Source organism: Pelodiscus sinensis, chromosome 1 (genome assembly GCF_049634645.1).
Source record: "Pelodiscus sinensis isolate JC-2024 chromosome 1, ASM4963464v1, whole genome shotgun sequence".
Taxonomy (NCBI): domain Eukaryota; kingdom Metazoa; phylum Chordata; order Testudines; family Trionychidae; genus Pelodiscus; species Pelodiscus sinensis.
The window spans coordinates 305,665,409-305,689,464 of NC_134711.1; the positions used below are offsets into that span (position 1 = coordinate 305,665,409).

The following is a 24,056-nucleotide window of genomic DNA, read 5'->3' on the forward strand; positions in this document are numbered from 1 at the left end:
TTTCATATTAAATATCATGAGCATTATTCCTTGTTTACCATCCCTTGTTTTAATGCATTTTCTTTCACACCAGAGCGGTTCTTCACTCTGGCACGCTGAGTGCAGAAGATGGAAGCCCGCAAGAGACCTCAAATACCTTGCCTCTTTAAGCTTTGCTTACAGAAACTCCCTAGAATCACAGACTGACTGACTTTGAGAGGTAGCTGCCATCATTGAGTGATTTAAAACCTAAAAAACAGGAAGCTTGAATTCCTTCCCCAGAGACACCCCAAGCTCTTTTGCCAAAAGAGAGCTTGAAAAAAGAAACAAATTTTTTCCCTTATAGCTGACCTCTCAGGCTAGCAGGCATATACATAGACCTCCTGTTTCCTTCCAGGAACCAAGCATCAAATCATTGCCTTAAAAAAAGGTAATTTTATTAATAAAACAGACTTATTCTGGCCTGCATATTTATATCTGCCTCTGGAAATTTCTACTACATTCATCTGACGAAGTGGGTCTTTGCCCACGAAAGCTTATGCTCCAATACATCTGTTAGTCTATAAGGAGCCACAGGATTCCTTGTCGCTAAAACAAAAAGATATACGTGATAAAACATATTTGGCTTCTGGGTATTACAGAGCAACTGAGTAAAATAAATTAAAACACAGAGAACATCTCTGGGAACACTCTTAGGGTATGTCTACACTACAACACTAATTCGAACTAATTTAATACGAATTAGTTAATTCGAACTAGTGCATCTAGACCTAAAAACTAGTTCGAATTAGCATTTTGCTAATTCGAACTAGCATGTCCACATTGAGTGGACCCGGAACCGAGGTTAAAGATGGCCGGAAGCAGTGCCAGCAGGGCATCAGATTAGGACTTAGAGCGTAGAGCTGCTGTCTCAGGCTAGCCAAGGGCTGTGCTTAAAGGGACCCGACCCCCAACCCCCAACCTGGACAGACAGTTCTCAGGGGTTCCCCGCTCGCTTGTCTAACTCGATGAGGGACAGCAAAGCAGTCCTGGCTTGGAGTGCCCTGAATGCCCACACTTGGCACATCACAGCACTCGGCCATCAGCCCAGCTGCACTTGCCGCAGGCTGCCATCCGGGGGCGGGTCAATCGGGGGGCTGCAGGACAGCTTCCACCCCAAGGAGCCCGCAGAGCCATCCCAGTCTTCCCCATCGGGGGCTCGTACCCCATTCCTCCCTCACCTCCTTCAGCTTACCCCTCCCTAGCCCCCCCTTCCTCATGTACAAAATAAAGGACACGCACGTTCAAAAATAGAAACTCTCTTTATTGAACAAAACTCGGGGAGACTGGGAAAAGGAGGTGGGAGAGGGGAAGAGAGGATGGGAGAGGGGAGGGCAACTAAAATGATCAGGGGTTTGGAACAGGTCCCATATGAAGAGAGGCTAAAGAGATTGGGACTTTTCAGCTTAGAAAAGAGGAGACTGAGGGGGGATAGGATAGAGGTCTATAAAAGCATGAGTGGTGTGGAGAGGGTGCATAAAAGAAAAGTTCTTCATTGGTTCCCATAATAGAAGGACTAGAGGACACCAAATGAAATTAATGGGTAGCAGGCTTCAAACTAACAACAGAAAGTTCTTCTTCACAAAGCAAATAGTCAACCTGTGGAACTCCTTGCTGCAGGAGGCTGTGAAGGCTAGAACTATAACAGAGTTTAAAGAGAAGTTAGATAAATTCATGGAGGTTGGGTCCATGGAGTGGTATTAGCCAGGGGGTAGAAATGGTGTTCCTGGCCTCTGTTTGTGGAAGGCTGGAAATGGATGGCACGAGACAAATAGCTTGGTCATTGTCTTCGGTCCATCCCCTCCAGGGTATCTAGTGTTGGCCGCTGTCGGCAGACAGGCTACTGGGCTAGATGGACCTTTGGTCTGACCCAGTACGGCCATTCTTATGTTCTAAGCTCAGGGTCGGGGGTCTCACTGGACCACCTTGATTTGATGCAAACCTGCTCCTGGGTGGCCAGGCTGGCAGCTATCCTGCCCTAGACGGCCACTTTCCTGTGCCTAGTGCGGAGATCGTGGATGTTGGAGGCTTCCCCCCAAACCTGGACGAGGTCCACGATCTCCACACTAGACCAGGCGGCGCCCGCCTCTTGCAGCCCCGGGCAGGCTCCTGGGAGCTGCCAGCCTGGTCCCGAGAAGAGGCGGAGGGCTGGGTGGCAGCGGGTGGCTGGCTCGTGCTGTGCCAGGTTCTGGGTCTGCTGGCTGGATGCTGGCAGGCTTGCACCTGGCACGGGCACCATAGCCAGACCGTGCCCCTTTAAGGGCTCCGGGGCCAGGAGGGGGGCAGAAGAGTTTCCCTGGTGGTGCCCAGAGTGGCCACCAGGGCAAGCTGGGGAGGGCTAGCCTCCCACTAGTTCGAATTAAGTGGCTACACAGCCCTTAATTTGAACTACTTAATTCGAACTAGGCGTTAGTCCTCGTAGAACAAGGTTTATCTAGTTCGAATTAAGCGCTCCGCTAGTTCGAATTAAGTTCAAACTAGCGGTTTGTATGTGTAGCGCCTATCAAAGTTAATTCGAACTAACATCTGTTAGTTCGAATTAACTTTGTAGTGTAGACATAACCTTAGATAGTGAATGGGGGAGGAAAGACATAGGGGGAGGAAAGACATAGATTCACACACAGAAGTTTAACCAAACCACCAAAACAAAGAAAAATGCTCTGATCGCGACTAAATACACATTTTTCCTTTATTTATTCATGATCCCTTCCTGGTTCAGTCCACTTCCATGCCCAATATTCCTTGTAGGCATGGTAATTCTGCTTACTGAATGTTGCTCCCTAAAGCCCTTAACATAGAAGTCACACAAAAGGAAGATCAGACCAGGTATCTAAATACAATTCAAATATCAGCTCTGTATCCCATTGGTTCTTCTGGCCCCCTGCCAGCCCTCTTGCTAGCTACCTGAGTTTAACCTTTAATCACTGAGTGCTAGCCAGCACTCCTCCTATTAATGACAACACCTATAGACGGTTTTAAAAACACACACACACACACACATACGTGTATGTACGTACATGTATACAGGGCGTCTCCACTATAAGTCGCCCTGGTATACATCCATTCCGCACTAAAGTCATTGACACTTGTAGGAACTGATGCATTTTAAGTCCCCACATTCCCTGTTCTTAAGTTGTGCAAAAAACCCCTAAAACGCAAAAAAAAAAAAAAAAACCACCACCACCCAATTTGTGCAAATGGAAGTCAGCCGTGGGAAAAACATTCCCCGCTTTAAGTTGTTTCGTTATAAGTTCAAGTTTTTTAGAATGTATCTTGGACTTATAGCGAGGACGGCCGGTAATATTTTGTGTTAGTATTGGTGCTGCACATAAGAAATTTCAATCTGCCCCCCAAAAAATATAACCCACCCAAGAATAGCAAGTATTAGCAGGAACACTGCTCAGGAGCCCAGTCTGAATCATGATGAGCTTGAGCTGATGGCCAGACATCCATGTGAAGACGTCAGAGATTTCAGTTTGGACAAAGAGACAAGTGAGGTGTCAGTCCAGAGAGGGTAACTGAATTTATGTTTGCAGATAAAATTAACCAGAGATAAGATGGAGACAAGAAGGGGTGTCAAGGACAGAGCCCTGTCGAACATCCATGGGGGGGGGGGGGGGGGGGGGGAGGGAAAACAGCATAATAATCCAATGTGAGATTTTATAAATGAATCCAGGACTTAAACACAGCAATAAAATTACCTTCTCTGCTGTCTGAAAATACTGCTTCACAAGGTCTTCCACTCTCAGGGTCATCCCCTCTGAAGCAGGCCTGCTAACGAGCTTTCCAAAATTAACCTCATCTTCTAGAAAAGAGATATATATTAAAATAATCTATTTTTATCTTCACACATCAATTTAGGTGTTATAAACGACTAAGACCATCTTGATTCATTGTAATACAAAAGTTAATGAAAATTAAAACATTATTGAAAATAAGTTTCCTGCAAAAGTGCTGGCCATCAGTCAAGGAATTGTTCTTTAAATATCCAGTTAATACTCTATTCTTTCCGCTACAATAATATACAAATATGTCCAAAGAGAATTCCACTTGTAACAAGCATAAATAATAAAAACCCTTTCACTCTCCTAAATGCCTGGAAAAATACAGGGATTGAGCAACAAAAATTGGGCTCTGTCAGATCAAAAGGAGAACAATTTCCAAAATCCAAGGCCTCCCATAGAAAATACAGTATCAGTAGTTCCCTCTCTTTTATACTGAAGGAACTTCAGCTCAAATATCTTTGCCGATTTCAAATATAACAAGAGGAGAAATAGTGTCTCATGTAGGTAGGTCCTAAAAGCTTGCATTTAATGCCCTACAGCTGGGGTGTCCAAACTTTTTTCAAAGAGGGCCAGATTTAATGAAGTGAACATGCATGAGGGCCAACCATTTTGCCTGACATTCTTTGAACCATTAAAATTAAATGCGAATTAACTATTTTATGCAAAGTTTATTGCAAACGGCATACTTTTCATTTCGTCACATGGATGACAAATCTAAACAGGTGTTAAATCACTCTGCCTTTCATATCTGAAAGGCCAGATGAAAAAAAAATCCAGGAAGCTGAAATATATGTCAGGAACATTGTAAAGTACATTACATATTATTGGTAATAAAGGTTGTCTGTCAACTTTTAAGTTAAAAAAATATGAACAGGAACATAACACCAAGTATACATGTTGTGTCCAAATACATTTATAACTGATTTAGACCAACTGACATTAACTGAGATTTTACAATGTATTCATCTCAATTGAAAAAAAACTTGCCTGCACTAATGTGAAGGGTGAAACTGAGATCTGGACTGCAGCACATAGGCTAGGTCTGGTTCAAAAGCAGTGGTTTTGATGCGCAAAATGTCACGCAGGTGAGAGTCACTTAGTCTTGTCCTCACGTGGTTCTTGTTAAAGTTCATAGCAGAGAATGTCTTCTCACACATATATGTTGAGCCAAACAAGCTCAGCATTTTCTTAGCCAATGTTCGAATCTCTTGAAACCGGCTCTTATCCAGCTGGCGGTAAAAAGTTCACAAGAGAGAGCTGTTGGTGACGACTGCGTAACTCGCTGTCACAATGCAGCTCAATGAGCTCGAGCTGCAGCTGATCTGGAGCATCATCGGGGTCAACAAAGAATGGAGAGGAGAAAAGGCTGATCTCCTTTTCAATAGCTGCAAAATCCTGAAAGCGCCGTTTAAACTCCGCAGCCACAGATGCGATGTCTGCTGCATACCTGCTCGTTTGCGCACTGATATTGTCCTGTGGAAAACTGTTCATTATTTCCTGCAACGCTGAAAAATGTATGATATTGGGCTGTGTTTGTGACAACTGCCTTATGAAAAGTTGCAGCTTTGTTCCAAAGGCTTTGAGGTGTGAATAAAGCTGGTTCACCGCTGCATCTTTCTCCTGAAGACTCGTGTTCAGTAGATTCAGATGCTTTGTTAAGTCAACTAGAAACCCCAAATCAGCCAGCCAAATAGGATCAGATAGTTCTCGCATTGGTTGTCCCTTTGTTTCCAAGAATTCTCCGATTTCCTTTCTGAGAGAGTAGAAACGCTGCAGTGCAGACCCCTGACTGAGCCATCTTACATTGTTGTGATATAAAACATCTTCGTATTCAGCCTGGATGGCCAGTAGAAACTGTTTAAACTAGCGGTGGCACAGGGCTTTAGAGCGAATAAAATTAATAGTCTTTAGCACCGGTTTCATAACATGAACATATTTGAGATGTTTAGCACAGAGAACTTGTTGATGAATGATACAATGGAGTTTAATAGCTTTGCCTCCTTCTTCGATCACCTTGTTACAGATTAGGGTTGATAATCCACTTCGTTCACCAGCCATGGCAGGTGCCCCATCAGTAATAATCCCAGTAACTTTGTTCCAAGGCAGTTTCATGTCATCTATGGCGGAACTAACAGAAACAAATAAATCTTTTCCTCTTGTTTGGTCCATAAGGCTTTGGAGGTCAAGTAGCTCTTCAGTCACATTCATTTCATCGTCCACCCCTCTCATAAAAATCAGCAACTGAGCTATGTCAGATAGGTCTGTGCTTTCATCACAGGCTATTGAAAAGAAGTCAAAATCCACTCCTTTGGACGTCAACTGTCTCTTAATATCTGATGAAATCTCTTCAATTCTCCGTGCTACAGTGTTACGAGCCAGGCAAATGTTGGCAAACTCTTGCTTCTTCTTGGGACAGATATTCTCAACCATTTTCATAACGCATTCTTTGATAAAGTCACCCTCAGCAAAAGATTTGCAATTTTTAGCAATTAACGTTGCCACCTCATAGCTCACCCTTGTGGCATTTTCATTTCACTCACGGGCTCCTGTGAAAAAATCGCTGTTTTGACATTAAAACAGCTTCAAGTTGCTTCAACTTTTCACTGTGGTCGCGCCCTGTTAGCTTGTCGTATGTGCTATGTCTCGACTGGTAGTGTCTCTTGACATTAAATTCCTTATAAACAGCCACAGTCTCTTAGCATATCAGACAAACACAGTGATTCCGTATTTCAGTGAAGAAATATTCCACTTTCCACCTGTCCTGGAAGCGGCGGCCCTCACTGTCAACTTTCCTTCTCTTATTTACAGTCGCCATTTTTGAAATTGACCAGAAGGGGAAGGGATCACGTGAGCGCAGTGCCAGAGGTTTTGGTCTAAGTGTGTTCGTCCGAGCACTAATACACTGCCCAACAAGAATTCTCTTGCCTTTGTGGCTGTGTGTGGTGAAGAGTCTAAGGATGAGCTCGGGCGTATTCGCAGCTCCACGTGCCCGAGCCCGCCAAAAAGCTGACAGCACGCAGCGCCAATCACAGGTATTGAGACATTTCCTGATCTCTGCAGCTGTGGACTGGGAAAATGTCTCAGTACCTGTGATTAGCGCTGCGCGCTGTCAGCTTCCCGGCGGGTTCTGGTACGTGGAGCTGCGAACACGCCCGAGCTCATCCTTAGTCCTGAGCGGCGCTCGGGGATTCGTTGGGGGCCATAAGAGATAGATATTGCCAAATTACCTGTGGGGCCGTATTAAACCGGAACACGGGCCGCAATTGGCCCACGGGCCGGACTTTGGACATGCCTGCCCTACAGGTTAAAAACTATGCTTTGTACTCCACTCAGACACTAACAGCCAGTCAGACACCAGAGCACTGGTGTAACATGCTCCCAACATGAAGCTCTGCATAATAAATGAGTCATAACATTCTTCATTAGCTTGAGTTTGGTTAGAACATTGCAATAATCCTATGAAAGTAAGGATAATTGGCAAAGTCCATATCAAACAGAAAAGGCCACATGCTTTCTACTAGGCATAAAAGGAAAAAGTAATCTTGGCCACATTCTCTGAGCATCCATAAGCACAGGACTTAGTAATATATTTAAATTTGTGTCACCCCCCCATGCTTTATGAAAATTAGCTTATGAATAAGAATATACATACCTCAAAGATGTTTTAGGCAAAATGCCTAAAATGATGCCATCACATGACTTTTTTAAAGTTACATTTATAAATAAAGTATATTTAAATCACATACAAGAATGATTTGTGCATGTAATGTTAGAAATATAAAGTGTGAATCTGTTTATAAATCTAGATGTGCTAATGAGGGCCATTAGTGATACTCTGGAAACATAATGGCTCAGTATTCAAACCAATGACTTGTGAATAGTCTTATTTTTCTCATAAGCCTGACATGAGGTTAGTCCTGCCAGGCTATCGCCAAGCCATCTGGTGCTAGAAAACATTTTGGATCCTGTACTTTTCTACTCAAGGTAAGAAGAATTTGAACTAAACACAAAGGATTCCTGCCTTGGGCAAAAGGGATATAAAAGGTGAGAAACCAAAAATAGGGGCAGATGCCAAGAGACCCACTCACTCTTACCACCCAAGATGTGTGCTGGAAGTATCTAAGACTGAACAGGGGAAAGACTGGACCTAAGCCAGGAGGCTGCCTAGCTAGTAGAAATGATGATTAGAGCTACTATTGGGGGTAATAATCTGCATATAAATGTAGTAAGTTGAGGGTGAGTAACATGGAGTCAGCAGACCTAAATAGAGGCCTGTAACATGCAAACAGCAGCTGGCCTGCAATCTAGTGACCAAGACTTTGGTTTAGTAACACAGGAGCCAAGAAAGAGGCCCTATTGATTGTGTAAGTTAGGTAGAGCATGAATGGACATAGGGAGGCACCAGGTCAGACTGTAAGCCAAAAGGGGAGTAGCAGAACATCTTAGTAAGGAATGTCTTGGTACAAAGACTTTGCAAAAACTAACGTACATACTGACCTAGGTTCAGGACCGGGTCGAAACTGACAGCATGAAGGACAGTAAGTAAGCCCCCTTTTCACAATGTGAGGGGTGGTAAGTAGGCAACAGAGGGTGGTAACATGGTACATAAAGAAATGATGTACGTTGTTTGTATCTGTCTATAAAAGGGCACCGCAAATTATGCACACTGGCCAACCTTGGAGGGGAGGAGGAGGAGGGATATATACAGTAGGCACCTGAAACGGCAGGTGTCATTGCCTAGACTTACATGCTGTGTCTAGACTGGCAAGTTTTTCCGCAAAAGCAGCTGCTTTTGCGGAAAAACTTGCCAGCTGTCTACACTGGCCGCTTGAATTTCTGCAAGAACACTGACGATCTCATGTAAGAAATCAGTGCTTCTTGCGGAAATACCATGCTGCTCCCGTTCGGGCAAAAGTCCTTTCGGGCAAAAGGGCCAGTGTAGGCAGCTCAGATGTGTTTTGCGCAAAAGAGCTCCGATCGCGAAAATGGCGATCAGGGCTTTCTTGCGCAAAACCCCATCAATATTGGCACGGACGCTTTTCTGCAAAAAGTGCTTTTGCGGAAAAGCATCCGTGCCAATCTAGATGTTCTTTTCCGCAAATGCTTTTAACGGAAAACATTTCTGTTAAAAGCATTTGCAGAAAATCATGCCAGTCTAGACGTAGCCACAGAGTGCACAATGGCTTAACTCTGACTCACCGCTGTTAATATCTGTTATACGGCAATAGGCCTGCTGTGTGTCGGTAGCTTGTCAACGCGGGCCAAATGCACAGTGGTGCAGGATTGTAGAATCTCTGCTACCAACTGTTAGAGCATCACACTTGACAATAAACCTGTTCGATTGATTTGAACCTTGCCTGAATCTGTCATTTCTGGGGGCTTAGTTAGCGTGTTTTGTTTTATTTTTTGCTTGGTAACTTACTTCAATCTGTCTGTTATCACTTGCAATCACTTAAACCCTACTTTTTATATTTAAATTACTTTTATTTATTAACAATTGTTTACACTGTATTTGATAACTGAAAGGTGTGTGGGGGGAGCCACAGCTGTGCATTTCTGCCTTTCATTGTTAAAGAGCAAACCTTATGATATTTCTCAGTGTAAAACTTTTATACAGGGTAAGAGATTTATTTGGGGTTTTGGTCCCTTTTGAGGGCAATGCACCTGTATTCCTGTCTAGACTCTATAACTCAGCCCTCCCAGAGCTGATTCAGCTCCTCTTTTGCTCTGAAAAAGGGGGGCAGTAACCCCAACTCTATGCCTTTGCTGTGGGAGACCAGAGCTTCTGATCTAGCAGGACAGGGTGGTGGGGAGCCCCAGAGGACAGGTAGGCAGGCAGGCTCAGTGCTATGATCAACTCACTGGCCTCAAGAAGATCTCGGTGATCCAACCTGTCACAATATGCAACTGTATTTCAAATGGTGGTTACGCTCCTTCAGTGAAAGGTATCAAATTATTCTTTGCATACTCTTTGGACTACTTCCTACAAGCCATGAATATTATCTCCATCTTATCAGATCAAGTGGCAGCCAACTAGCTTTCATCCTAGCCCAGGGGCGGACAAAAGGGCCTCCGCGGGCTGGATACAGCCTGCCAAGCTGGTGGATCTGGCTGCAGAGGCCCTGCTGCTCCCCGGGCAATTAGGGCCTGGGGGCAAGGGTGCATGTGAAGCCTCCTCTCGCCCTGCCAGGAGCACATAGCGCTATGAAGTGCCACTCACAGGGAGGGGGCAGAGCGGAGAAGGCTTCACATGCTACCCCCAATTGTCCTGGGGGCAGGGGAGCGCAGGAAGCCTCCTCCTGCCCTGCCAGGAGCATGTGGTGCTTTGAAGCACTGCATGCTGCTCGCAGGGCTGGGGGGGGGGAAAGAGAGGAGAAGGCTTCGCACACTCCCCCGCCCCCATGCCTTGATTGGCCTAGGGGCAGGTGAGTGAGGGAAGTCTCCTCCCACCCCAGGGGCATGGGCACCTTGGGAGAATGTGGGATGGGGGCAAAGGCATTCTCTCACCACCAGACCAATCATTGTCTGGGGATGGGAATGCAGAAATATATTGGCCCCGCCCCTTCTGCTCGATGCCCCAACCCTTCATGTGTGGCCTGGGTCCACTTCAAAAATTTCAAAAGTGCCCCTGGCAAAAAATTATTGCCCATCCCTGTCCTAGCCCCAAGCCAAGGGTACACAACAACTCCTCTACAGTGAAATACTGGCAAACCAACAGCAACAGCAGAGCCAGTACCCCTTTACTGGCCTTCATCACCTAGCATTTTCACCCAGAAAGTAATATGAAAACTGTATACAAGACATCACCTATAAACCATGGTGAACTGTATCACCTTCCTTCTGAAAGAGGGCATTTGGGGTCCATCTTATCAACAGTGGAACATTATGAAGTCCCACCAAAGCACTGGTAGAACAATCAGCTGGTAATCAATATTCTCTGTCAAAGCTGCCTTTCAATTCCAACTTTCAATTCCAAGTCAAACACAAGATCCAGAGTGTGCACAGATTGCTGGGGACCAGTGAGGAGAAGGAGGGCCACTCATGCAGTCCACTGCCTATTTTTGGTTGCCCATCGCTGTTCTACAGACACCAAGAATTAATCAACTTCACCTATTACAGCATCACGACAGCAGAGTAACCTAATACTCAGGTCTTTTCCATTGGGAAATGCTATAGCAACAGCACTAGTCAAGTCCTATCTCTGATCTGACACACACAACGTGAACACCTTCATCAGCTCTAGCCTTGTAATGGAAAATCTACATCTGAGGTCAGATATATAGAGCTCTGTGAAGATACAAAATCTGTATCCACATAAATGAGCCATGGATATGATTATAGATACCCGCAGATATAAAGTGGGTATTTACAAATTTGCATGATTCTTGATACAAATTTTGTATCTGCATCCACCAAAATAAGTCGCAGATATCAACAGATATCCATGGATATAAAAGCAGATATCTGGGGCTTTGTAAGGTTCTAGGGATGTTAAATTTCGAGTAATTTGCAAATTGTATCAACTATTCAATTAGTCGATAGAGCACCTCCATCTCCGAAGTGTAGAAACAGCCCTAAGGCTGTTGCTACATTTCAAAGGTAAAAGCGCCGTGGGGAGCATGGGGCCAGTGAGATAGTCCTCTGCTAGCCCTGTGCTCCCCGCGGTGTTTCAAAACAGCAGCTTTGCATGGAGCCCAGGGTCAGCTGGGGACTCCCCCGCTGACTCTGGGTTTCAAGCGGCACTGCTGCTTTGAAAAGCCACGGGGAGCACAGCATCAGGTTCCACGCAGCACTGCCACTTTGAAGTACCCCCTCTTCTTTCCCACCCCCCCTGCTGTAGGGTTCTACAGATATAAAAACTCCAGGGCTATATCTACAATGGTCAGTCTTGCGCAAGAACATATGCAAATGAGGGATGACAACAAATACTTAATGAGCTGCCATTTTGCACAAGGGGCTTTTGTGCTAGAAGGAGCAGTGTAGACTGCTCCTTCTTGCGCAACAGCCCTTTGCCTCATACTGCTGCGCCTCATTTGCATATGTTCTTGCGCAAGACTGGCCATTGTAGACATAGCCCACCAGTATCCCTTCACCTCCTGCTGAACACAACAGTGAACCCGTAGTGTCTTACAATCAGATCTTGTATACTTACAATCAGATCTTGTATACGTGTACATAATCCTGAATTGTATTAATTCTGCTAGTCACCAACCTTGTGTTAAGAGGCATTAAGAAAAGAAGCCACTGAGACAAACAGACCCCCATGACACTGATTTTTCTGCATATTAAGCAGACAAGTTCTTTAACCCAAAGCGATCAGGATTACAGTAGTTGTTCTGCAGTTCCAAAGAACTAATAAGGTAAGTCATTTTTAAAAGTGATGTGCTCAATTAAGTCCAACAGCCCCATACAAAAGAAGAGCAACCTAATTCAGAATTAGCTAAGAGCTTTTTAAGTGTATTTACTAATCATGAAGCATGTTTTCAACTTAATTCAAGTGTTGCTATAAACAAACCTTGTCAATGGAATTAAATTACCTATAAAGCACTAATGTACTACATTAGAAGTCCATTAGATTAGCACTGCATGTTCTTATGTAAATCACATCTTCATTAGTGACCATTAGGGATTCATTACTGGGACAAAAATTGTCAACGACTATTATTCAGTTATTAATATTCAGTCTAGTCATATTAGGATTTTCACTGTGACAAGTGACTGCTGTTTTAAACAGCAGTAACACTACGACAGAAGACACCTGGAATAAAATATTCTTATAATGAATCAGGGCAAACAGAACACACTATTCCACACGAAAGACCCTGATTCTTACTAAATCCAAAAAGAAGAACATGTCAGAATTTCAGACTGGGATTTTAGAAAAAGATTTAGCTATTTAACCCAAAAGCTAAATCTTTAGCTAAAATCCCAATTTGAAATGCTGCCGCGTTGTTCCTTTTGGATTTAGTAAGAATCTGAATACACTGTTCCACATCAAGAATGCAATTTGTCTTGATATGTTACCAGAATATCTTATTTTAGTGTCTTCTATTGTAGTGTTCCTGCTATTTAAAACAACAGTCACTTCTCACAGTGAAAATCCAAATATGCCTAGAATTCATAATAACTGGTTAATAGTTGTTGACAATTTCAGAGAAAACCAAATTACACCTTAGAAAATTTTTCCTACAAAGTTTTAGATGAGCATATCCTACGTAAACAGATGTAGAGAGAAAACTGAAATCTTCAATGTGTGTACTCACTTATAAAATGCTAGGGAAGTTTGTGTATGGATAACAAGGCTATTTCCTACCCCAATGGTACCCAGATGTTCTAAAGTCAGGACAAGCCCCTTGTCAAATTGGTAAATGTGTTGACATGTCTCAAGGTGGGGGGGAGGAGGGAAATCACTGAAAATTTCAGAGAGCTGGGTTTTGCCACAGCCAAGCACTTCCTATATACGCATTTAAATCATATAAAAACTGCTACTCTACTTCTTAATTTGTTCTTTTAAAGAATTCAACTGTGATGCAGTTTTATGCACAGCATTAAACACAGAGCTCAGAAAGGTCTTCTGAGGCCATAAAGTCACTCTCTGTAAACTGTTGACAGAGGATGCTCCTATGAGCACCAAGATTTAAAACAACAGCACATACCACATGCTCCTGCAAATATGTTACAGATTTGCAGGGGTCCTTACAGATTTCTATAGCTGGGTCTTGGTCCTCAACTAAGGGTCCTACGTGCCATGCTAAAGCAAATAACATCGCTTCTGTTCATTACAGTTTACATAGTTAGTGAACATACTGGTTTTAAAATCAATACATACTGGTTTTAAAGTTAACTACTAAAATTCCCATATTAAATGTTATCAGTTAAAAGTGTTTTTACCATTTTTCTCTTTTTGTTCACGATGCCTGAAAAAGTGTATAATGTCCTTTGGGTTAGCTGTCCTTTCCATGAACTTCTGACTGAAACGATGAATATTGAATGGTTCAAAACCTCCACTGTAATCAACCTAAAATGAGAATGTCAATATATGAAATTTAGATAGAGGCAGGTAAACCATACCATTCAAATAATCTACAAAGCATCAGATTTAAAAAAAAAAAAAATATCCGATACATGTAGAGCGAGAATGGGATTTAAAACAAAATTTAAACTGTGGATGAGCAGACAAATTATGAAATATAAACCTTGAGAACATGTAGAACAAAACAATCCAGTCAACAAGAGTTTTAAAATAAAGCAACTAAGACTTACTCGTAATCTTAGGAGAGGTTTTTCTGGCTGGCGTGGATTTCCCAGACGTTCTCTTTCTGCATTATCCAGCAGTGTTTCAACCTGAGAGGCACAAGCAGTAAGCGAATAGATATAAAAGTTACTCTTCAGCATCTATTACTTTTTCTGGTTGTGGCTATTTGGAACTTTCCAGCCACTATCTAAAACTACATGTGTTGGAGGGAGGGGAGAAGTGCCTATTTAAGTAATAAAGAACTAAAATCTGCCCTCTTATGTGCACATACACATTAGAGATGGCAGAATTTGAACAAGTGTGTGAAATATAATGACTAAATCTCAACAAAGAAGTTTCTTGCTAGTACTTCCAAAAGTCTTCTCACATTTTCATTAGGTAGTTCAGTGTAATCTCCAACATTATCAAGTGCTATACTATGTGATACTTCAGTGTTAGATATAATTGTGATTCTTCACTTGACTCGTGAGTCCAATAAAAGGGGTGGGGTGGCCAATGAAGTACCGAATTGAGAGAGAAAATAATTAAGCGACTTTCCCCGGCACTCAGCATGTCACTGGCATACACAGGGAGAAAATTAAGGTGTTCCAACTTCCAGTCTTTTATGTTGATCACATTCCCTTCCTTCAGTTCAAGTACAAGAGAGCTACCTTTTCCATACAGAATGCTTGTACTGCTTGTGTTACTTTTGGATTGTCTGGATTAAAAATGTCTGGATGATCAGCAAGAACGATATCCTCTATGTAGAAACTTCGTGCGGTTTCAAGAGGAATCTTCTCCATATTCATTTTTTTGCCTTTAATGTGCAGCAAACCAATGTGCCTGGAATTAGATGAATAATTTTGCAAATGAGGATGGGCAAGTCACAGAATTTAGATAAAAATTTCTGTTAATGTCTCCTTTATTCTTACAACAATCTCACTGAAAATCCTTAAAATGTAACAAGGTGCTCTGAGCAGTACTTCAGATCCTGTCCTCAGTAGGTTATAACTGGAAGGGCCTCGTGATTACATGAGAGCATGTTCACAGATGGAAATAGACAGGGTGCAAAAAGTCTAGAGCTGTCAAGTGACCTGCGTTAACACCTGCGATTAAAGCAGGTCAGGATTAACGCGTTAATTTTTTAACACGTTTATCGCAGGCGTTAATGCTGTGCTGCCTCTTTGAAGTGCTGCTCCAGCTGAACTCCCGCTCTGGCACTTCAAAGAGACTTTGCAACGTGGAGCCGGGAATCAGCTGGGGACTGATCTCTGGCTCCGCTGTTGCAAAGGTCCTTTGAAGTGCCGCTCCGGCATTTCAAGGCAGCACTTCAAAGGGCCTTAGCAACACAGAGCCGGGGATCAGCTGGAGTCCCCAGCTGATCCTTGGCTCCTAATGCACTGCCCCTTTGAAGTGCCGTTCCGGTGCTTCCAAGGGGGCAGCGCTGCATGGAGCCTGGGATCAGCTAGGAACTCCAGCTGATCCCAGGCTTCATGCAGCCCTGCCCCGTTGAAACGCCACCATGATGTTTCAAATGGGAGCTGCACGCGATTAATCGTGATTACAATTTTTAATCACTTGACAGCCCTAAAAAAAAATCCCTTCATTTTTCTAGGCTAAGTTTACCTAAGTGCCCAGAGGTGTACTTACTTAAAAGGCTGAATTTAGTTTAAAAAAAAGCCAACACTAAGTTACCATAAAATACTGATATTAGTCCTTTGGCAGATTACGTAGTAACATTTCCAAACAGAATTACATTATACCCCAACCAATTCCCTACATTTAAATAAAATGTGTCTTCTGTATAAGAGATGCCCAGAACAGCATGCAAGAAGAATACTAGAACAAAACTCCAGAAAAAACATACTTTTTTATAGCTTCTCCTGGTGACAAAGAAGTAACCACTGAACTTCCTGGCTGAGATACATAGAAAAGTTGCTGTTCATTTCGAGTTGGAGCTATTTTACATTCATGTTCGTGACCCCATATAACAAGGTCAATAAAGTCATCTAAAAACTGCTCTGGAATATAATTTGTGGCTCCATGTTTACTCCTGTTTCAAAGAAAAGGAAGAGAATTAGAATAAGTACAGTTTTGGCTTTTTGAGGCGAGATTGGAGGTCGGGGGGGGGGGGGGGGAGAACAGTTGCAAAACACTAATTTAAATAATAAAGATATTATAATTACATTTGGTTTGCATTCTTACAATATTGGCAATGCCTATATTTCACAAGTATATAGAAAATTAATATTCCTTTTTATTCCTTGCACAGATAAGAGTTATTATTCTAATGCTGAGTTAAGAAATATTATTTTTCTTGATTTTTAATAGAGGTTATATTTCCTCACAAGTGAAAGGGTAGCTTAAAAATTCAAACATTTCTGTTAACACTAAGCTTGCTTACTTTGATTTTCTCCCTCCCACCATCCTGGCTTTGATTTGGGTTCTCTTACTCTCTCTCCTCCTTTCACTTGACATGTATACTCTTCACTTTTCCATCATATGAACCTCTTGTCCACCTCAAACATTTTTGTTATAGCTGTTCTTTAAAGAAAAAAAAAATTCTTCCACTTTTTTCTTTAGGGTTCATCCTAAATCCATAATCCTCACTTCTTACTCCCTTTTGCTTTTCCCCCCCCTTTAAAATGGGAAATGAAGATCCAGTTATTGTTACTCCTTCAGACAGCTGTATGGAGTAATTAACTCTGACGGAGCTATCTTTACAAAATGTTCAGACTTTTCCCTCAAAGTACCTTTGACACCTTCACATTCTCTTTCTTGAACAGATTCAGAGGAGAAATTATAAGGAGGGTGTCATTTTCACTCTTTGCCTGCTAACACTTCTGGGAAAATAATAGATGTGGAACAGTACAAATATATACAATAATCTTGCCAAGGTAGATTTTTTTAAATGTTCAAAAGTGCAAACAAAATCATAGGACTTCTGAACCCAACTCTACAATTGTCTCTGCATTATAACCAATCCATGGCCAATTTGTTATTCCTTCTATAAACATGTAAACTTATAGACTCATATTTCTCCTCACACACGCAAGTAGTACAGAGTACAGTGGAGTGGGGAACCTCCAGCCCACTGTTTAATTTCATTCCACTCATGGCAAATCTCCATGCTGCGGGCTGGGAATCCTGAGCTTTTCCTTGTCTACCCTCCGCTCCCCTCCTCCCACCGCAATGCTGGAGCCTCCAATACCAGTTTTGCTGTGAAAGGAAGCTAAGTTGTCTACTGGTCAGCTGCCCGAAGGCCCTAGATGCAGGGACAGTTAGGAAAGTTCAGCTCTGAGATCCCGTGTGCGCTTGCCACCATCCATCCACATGTGCCACCTCCGATGCTCCCATTAACCAGAAACCGGGACAAATGAAAGCTGCAGAGTGACATTCATCAGCACACGCAGTGCACACAGTCCAAAGTCGCCGGGCACTTTCAGGATCTGCGGGGGTCAGGGCAGTGGGTGAGCCTGCCTTAGCCCCGCTGCGCCACCAATCAGGAGCCGCCTGAAATAAGTGGCGCCAGGCCAGAGCTCACGCCCTTCATATTTTCCTGCTCTCCAACCTTTGACCTCATCCCTGAGCCCCCTCCTACTCTCCAAACCCGTCCCAGAGCCTGCACCCTCACCACAAACCTCATGCCCAAGATCCTCTTCCTGCATCCTAACTCCCTTTCAGACCCTGCACCTCAATCCCTTACCCCAGGCCTGAGCCCTCTCCCATACGACAAACTCCTCAGCCCCAACCCAGAGCCTCCTCCCACGCCCTAAACCCCTAATTTCTGACCCCACCCCAAAGTCTAGAAGGCCAGAGCCTCAGCATCCCTTTGAAGGCTATGTGTAACCTGAAACTGATGTTTTCTGTGCGTTAGTACTCCCTCCCCCATTTGGAAAAAAAAAGGTTCCTCGCCCCAATACAGACAATTCACAATTGTTTTGTGAAAAACAACTGCGCCCTCTCCATAAAGTTAATTAATGAGGCTGTACTGTTTTTAACCTCTTTATTCAGAGGTCACACTCTCAGCCAACTGTGAACTCCTTTGCTCCACCCTTTTTTCTGTATTTCTTTTCTATAATCAGATCAACTGGACAGGGTTACTACACCAAGAAATGACATATTCCACTTGCTTGATGCATCTAATAGGCTATCCAATAGACTTAGGTAGCAGGTGTCCGGTCATGAACCTAAATTTCCTGCATAGCATTTTGAATATTTTTGTTGTGCAAAACTGAATATCTACTTAGAAAAAAAAAATTCACAATCCAGTCAATATTGTTACCTGTTCTGATGAATCACAAACAAATTAAACCAATTATCCTCATCTTCCTTTGGTCTCAGCATTGTTACCTGCTTATTGACAAACATTCGATATAATCTCTCATCTGGTATAGACCCTGGAATGTGCATTGCAAAATGTTAATCAATGTTACTATACAATAAATTATGTTTTATCAGCAAAATCCTGGACAATGACATTGTGTAGCAAAATTACACTTTATCTTTTCATGATTAAAGAATCTTGAAGCACTGCCACAGATTTGACCAAGGTGCTCTAAAACTGAAAAACACCTCAACCTAAAATGTTAAAAAAAAGTTAAACTTAATTCCAGCAGATACCATGTCTGCCCTTGAGTCTCCCTGCCAATTATCAGGTTTTACAATCAAGTTTACTCTTTTAATATCATCTACTATATATTTAAGAGAGTTTGTCTGTTTGTGTATCTCTCTAAACCCCCGCTGGGGGACATGTACCCGTCCCTGGGTGTGCCTGCTGAAGCTGCAGCAGCCATGGAAAGGCGCTTCTCACATGACCTAAAGCCACGGTGGTGAGAGAGGGCTGGGGTTGTCCTCTCTCCCCAGGGCAGCCTACATACTGAACCCCTCATCCCCAGCCTCACCCTCACCCCAGATCAATAATTTAAATGAAGAAAAACAAAAATTAATTGAGTTAAGACTCGAGCAACATTGGGTAAATCTTCTGTCTAAAAGTGCTTCTCTCCCCCTTTTGGTTGCATGTGAAAAGCCTAAACAAAAACTGACTTCAGACAAGCACAGCAAGTACTAATTAAAAAAACAAATAAAAAAACACAACACTGAGCTGTCAGGGTAAAAATGGGGAAGAATAAGTTTCATTCAACAGCAAGAGATTTCAGTGTAATAAACAAGTATAAACTCACAAATTGTATTACAGTTACTATTAAAAGTATAATACGCAGGTTAAGAAGATTATCTGTATATCTGGGTACATTGGTTAGATTATCCACAAATACTTGCCATCATATCAAACTTGCTGACCTCTGATACAATAGTAGCATCCCTAAAAAGATGGCTGCAGTCAAGAGCACAGACACTAATCTTAACAGGACTCAGAGAAGGTCATAAAAGTAAAGAGGGAATAAACACCATTAGGAGTTTTATAAACCAATACCAAATGATCAAGCAGCCTATGAAAAGAATGTAGGGTGAACTAATGTGATCATGGCTGCTTCAGTCAGTGAGTAAATATACTGTACTGTCAACAAACTACAAGCCAAATATAGGGCCTGTGACGGGGCGCCGAGACCCCGCACCCAACCCCCGGGACTTTGCGCCCTTGCAGAGGGGCAACAGAGCACCTACCGCCGATGCGCCGGTTGCTCTCGCGCCGCGGCTCAGCTGGAGGGATGTCCCGGCACAGCTGAGTTGAACTCAGCCCCTCCAGCGAGACGGGAAAAGAGAACGCGCCACGTCGGACGGCAAGGGGCAGGGCACGTAAACTCCTCCGAGGTAGGCGGGGATTTTAAAAGCTTGCCGGCCACTGGAAAGGAAGGGGGGGGGGGGACGAGGAGAGCACGGGGGCTCCCCGACGTGGAGAGAGACCCAGACGCGCTCACGACAGTTTCCGCAGGGGGAGACACGACGTCGTGAGTATCGACACTCCGAGGACGGGACAGGAGGAAGAAGGAAGTAGCCCAGGGCAGGGCGGCGAAGTAGCCCATGGGCTGGTGTGTTTAGGGGCACACCCCCGCCAGTCGGACAGAGACTCGAGTGTAGTCTCTGTCCCTAGGGCCCTGGGTTGGGGCCCGTGAGTGAGGGCGGGCCCGGGCCCCCTTCCTTCCCCTTCCGAGGGAGAGGCAGACATAGCCAGAACTGACTCCCGGAGCGAGGTTATTGACTTACAAGGACGGGTGACCGTACCCCGGGACAGACCGAGGACGGGGGACACGGTCACAGGCCCAATAGGAAGGAATGTCAAAAACAGAACCACCTGGTCAGGAGGTCACATACTGTTTTGCCAGCTCATCATGGGATAAGAAATTCAACATTTGCAAATGTGCTTTTGAGCTGCGTGACGGGCCGTCACTTACCCGCGGGGAGGACGGCCGGGGCCACTGCACGCCGGGAAACGGCAGCCAGACCCAAGCCCTCCCCTACGGCCTTGGCACAGGCGGGGGGCAGCCGGCAGGACCGCATGCGGCCGCCGCGCCTGCGTCGGCAGGGGAGCATTGGCCCCTCCCCGGAGGATGCGCAGGGCGGGGATAGGGGGGAGCGAGGCGGACGCGCGGCGTGGGAGGACACCGGCGTGCTGCCGGAAAGGGAGGGGCCCTGGGTAGCGGCCGGCGTGGCGGGCCACTTTAAAAGGGCTTGCCGCCAGCGAGGAAGGGGGCAGCCTCCTCCCAGAAGAGGCGGCGAGGCCCCAGAACAAGGACGGACCTGGAGCGGCACCGAGGCCGGCAGTCGGCCCGGCCTCGACCCCGGGATCTCCGGGACAGCCACCGCGGCTGGCGGTCGGTCAGCCCCTGTTCCGACGGCGACCGGGCTCCGCCCCGCCAAGCCTGGAGGGAGTGGCCAAGCCGGGAGCGGACCCAGCCGAGGGAGTGAACCCGAGACCTCGCCTGGATGACCCAGGACCCGAACTGCTGAACCAGGGTAGGTGGCGGAAAGCGGAGCCACAATCTGGGGAAACCCGGGAAGGGAGGAAGGAGCCCGGGGCAGAACGCTGGTGGCGGCCGTGGGTGGACGGGTTATGCCGGAGTGACCCCTGTCTACTGCGTCGGGGCGCAAGCAAGCCCCAACGCTTAGGGCCCCGGGCTGGGTCCCGGAGAGAGGGCAGGACCGGGTCCCCCTCCCTCCGCTGAAGGAGCATACAGCTCCGGGCGACTTTAACTTGGACCCGTCATAAAACCAGGACCCTGAGCGGGAGCGCACCAGGACTGGGGGGCGCAGGCCCCACCCCGCAGGGACAGGTGACAACCTCTGGGCCCGCTGACTCCCCCTTCCTACCCGGGGAGGGGGTGATCACACCCGATCGCCTGGGCTCCCGGGCGGAGGTCCGGGGCACAAGATAGACAAAAAGAGGGTGTAGGGGTCCGCCGAGCCCCCCTCTTGTGCGGAGAGGGGGTGATCGCACCCCAAACCCCTCACAAGCTGTGTCTAACACACTCCCGCAGAAATATTGATTCTAAGATTATTTATCTTGCTCTTTATAGCTATATGAAGTAAGAATATAGAGCTCAATAAAAAAGGAAATATAGCCCTTTGATACAAAGATCTAGACATGCTTTGGAAATATCTAGATGAATAGAAAAGAAGCTTACCTAATCCATATAGAGCAATTTTTGTGCTTCCCTTGTGGAGCAAAATGGGACTAATGTCTATCTTCTCTACAGATGATGAGCGTCCAAAATGATTCAGCAATCCTGCACTGCTTAAAATATCTAATGCACACAGTGCATCTACCTATTGAAAATATTAAAGAACAGAAAGATAATTAATTTGTATTTAAATTCAACTTTTAAGATTGTGTCTTAATTAACTATTACTTTGTTCACCAAAGTATAATAGAAAGGAAGCCTTAAGGATGGCTTGGCTAAATTGATTGTTCAGTATGAACTATCAAGTTATAGTTTTTATTAAATAGCTTGTTTTAGAGGTAGATTGTGAAGAATAGTAAAAATCCTATATTACAAATTCTCTGTGTTAAATGCATAATGAAAACATTTATGAACAGATGCCTTATGTCATCTGTAGGTTTAGATATCCCTAAAATAAGGTATTAGATAGGCAGACTATGTGGTCCCATATCCTGTCTTCCCACCCCTGTTAATAATTGGACGTAAAGCCTAAAACATGATTGTTTGAGTTAAAAATGTTAAAATACAGTTAATTGACTAGTCAAGTAGTCGGTGGAATTTCCATCAACTACTCGACTAATTGATAGGCACTTACACATTCCTCCTTTGAAATGTACAACAGCCCCTCTGGGGTTGTTGTACATTTCAAAGCAGGCAACCACATGCAGTTTGGAGTCAGCGGGACTTCCCGCTGGCCCTGGGCTATACGCAGAGTTCTGCATTCCTCCTTTGAAATATAGAAGAGTCTCTAGCAGGGGCTCTTGCGCATTTCAAAGCCATGGAGCCCGGGGTCAGTGGGGGACTAAAGAGTCCCCGGCTGACCCCAGGCTCTATACTGTGCAACATGCTGCGTGGAGCCCAGGTTAAAGCTGGGGACTCCCCAGCTGACCCCAGTTCCATGCGGCATTTCAGCGGAACCCAGGACCAGCTAGGGACTCCCCAGTTGACCCCGGGTTCTGGGAAAATGCTGCACAAAGCCTGGGGTCAGCTGGAACCCCGGGCTCCAGGGCTGCCCCTCTGAAACGTGGAGGCAACATTTCAAAGGGGCAGCTGCTGCCCAGCTAATCCCCAGCTCAGCTGTGTGGCACTGCCCCTTTGAAATGCTGCCTCCGTATTTCAAAGGGGCAGCCATCGAGCCTGTGGTCAGCTGGGGACTCCGCAACTGATTCTAGGCACCGTGCAGCATTTCCCCAGAATCTCATAGAGGCAGCAAGGGGGTGAAATCGACTAGTCGATAGACTATCCAATAAGCAAATTCTTATTGGATAGTCAACTAGTCCTTAACATCCTTGGTTTGAGTCTGACGTGAAAAAACAATGGACTCTGGAAAATCCACCCAGTAAATTAAAAAGGAAACTTAAAAGTGAAATGGAATGATTCATACTAGTAACCTGTTCTCAAAGGGAAAAAAATATACTTGTATCTGTGCAATGTTATAATTCTTGCCATCACTAAAATAATTACCCCCGTGGGATCATCATGATTGCCATGAATACTAAAAACTGGAATACAAACGTTGAGATTCCCATCCTGATAGTTCACCCATGGAAATCTGAATAGAAAAAAAGTTTTACGTTTCTTTACAAGCTGTTTGCATACACAGAATATGTCATACAGTTTTTTCTTATCAAAATAATTGTAACTGATACATAAACTTTATTACATATGAAGACATTTTATGAACATTAATAAAGACACATTCAGCAAGATTCTCAAGCAGGTGATTACTAAATGAGATTTCACTTCACCTATATTAAAAAGGGACTAAGAGAGGAAGGACAGTGGTTGAAAGGCAACAGTTTAGATTTGAGAGACATGAGGTCAAGTTCCTACTGCATCATAAAACTTCCTGGGTGACCTTGGCAAGTCACTTAGGCCCAGAACCTCAAAAGGTATTTAGGACCTTAACTGCCATTGAAATCATGGTGCCTAAATACCTTTGGTGAGTCTTGCCCACATGCTCAGGGTTTAGCTGATCGCCATATTTGGGGTCGGGAAGGAATTTTCCTCCAGGGTAGATTGGCAGAGGCCCTGGAGGTTTTTTGCCTTCCTCTGTAGCATTGGGCACAGATCACAGCTGGAGGACTCTCTGCATGTTGGGGCCTTCAAAGTATTTGAAGGCTTCAATATCTGAGATATAGGTGAGAGGATTATTCTAAGAGGGGTGGGTTAGATTCTGTGGCCTGCACTGTGCAGGGGGTCAGACTAGATGATCATAATGGTCCCTTCTGACCTTAAAGTCTATGAGTCTATGAGCCAGAACTTCTGTACTACAATTTCCTACATGTGAAATGGGGATATCAACACTGCTTTCGCTCGCAAAAGCAGGGAGGGACTGGCTCCACGGTGGGGAGCAGGTCTTGACTGGCAGACATGATTGCTTGGTATATTTATAAGAGT

General features: G+C 44.6%; 1 protein-coding gene across 5 annotated transcripts in view; it reads right to left on the bottom strand.

The window, feature by feature from the left end:
* Positions 1–24,056, bottom strand: part of MRE11 (MRE11 double strand break repair nuclease) — a 55,930-nt gene that overhangs the window by 27,065 nt on the left and 4,809 nt on the right. For 4 of the 5 annotated variants that reach the window (XM_075919364.1, XM_006134410.4, XM_025190354.2 and 1 more), the window contains 8 exons: positions 23,121–23,208; positions 21,621–21,762; positions 18,323–18,437; positions 15,905–16,090; positions 14,709–14,880; positions 14,067–14,147; positions 13,695–13,821; positions 3,720–3,823 (listed from right to left, as the gene is read on the bottom strand). In XM_075919364.1, coding sequence (XP_075775479.1) covers positions 3,720–3,823; positions 13,695–13,821; positions 14,067–14,147; positions 14,709–14,880; positions 15,905–16,090; positions 18,323–18,437; positions 21,621–21,762; positions 23,121–23,208 — 1,015 coding nt within the window. The remainder of the gene's footprint in view (positions 1–3,719; positions 3,824–13,694; positions 13,822–14,066; positions 14,148–14,708; positions 14,881–15,904; positions 16,091–18,322; positions 18,438–21,620; positions 21,763–23,120; positions 23,209–24,056) is intronic. The other variant, XM_075919365.1, reaches the window with a different exon arrangement.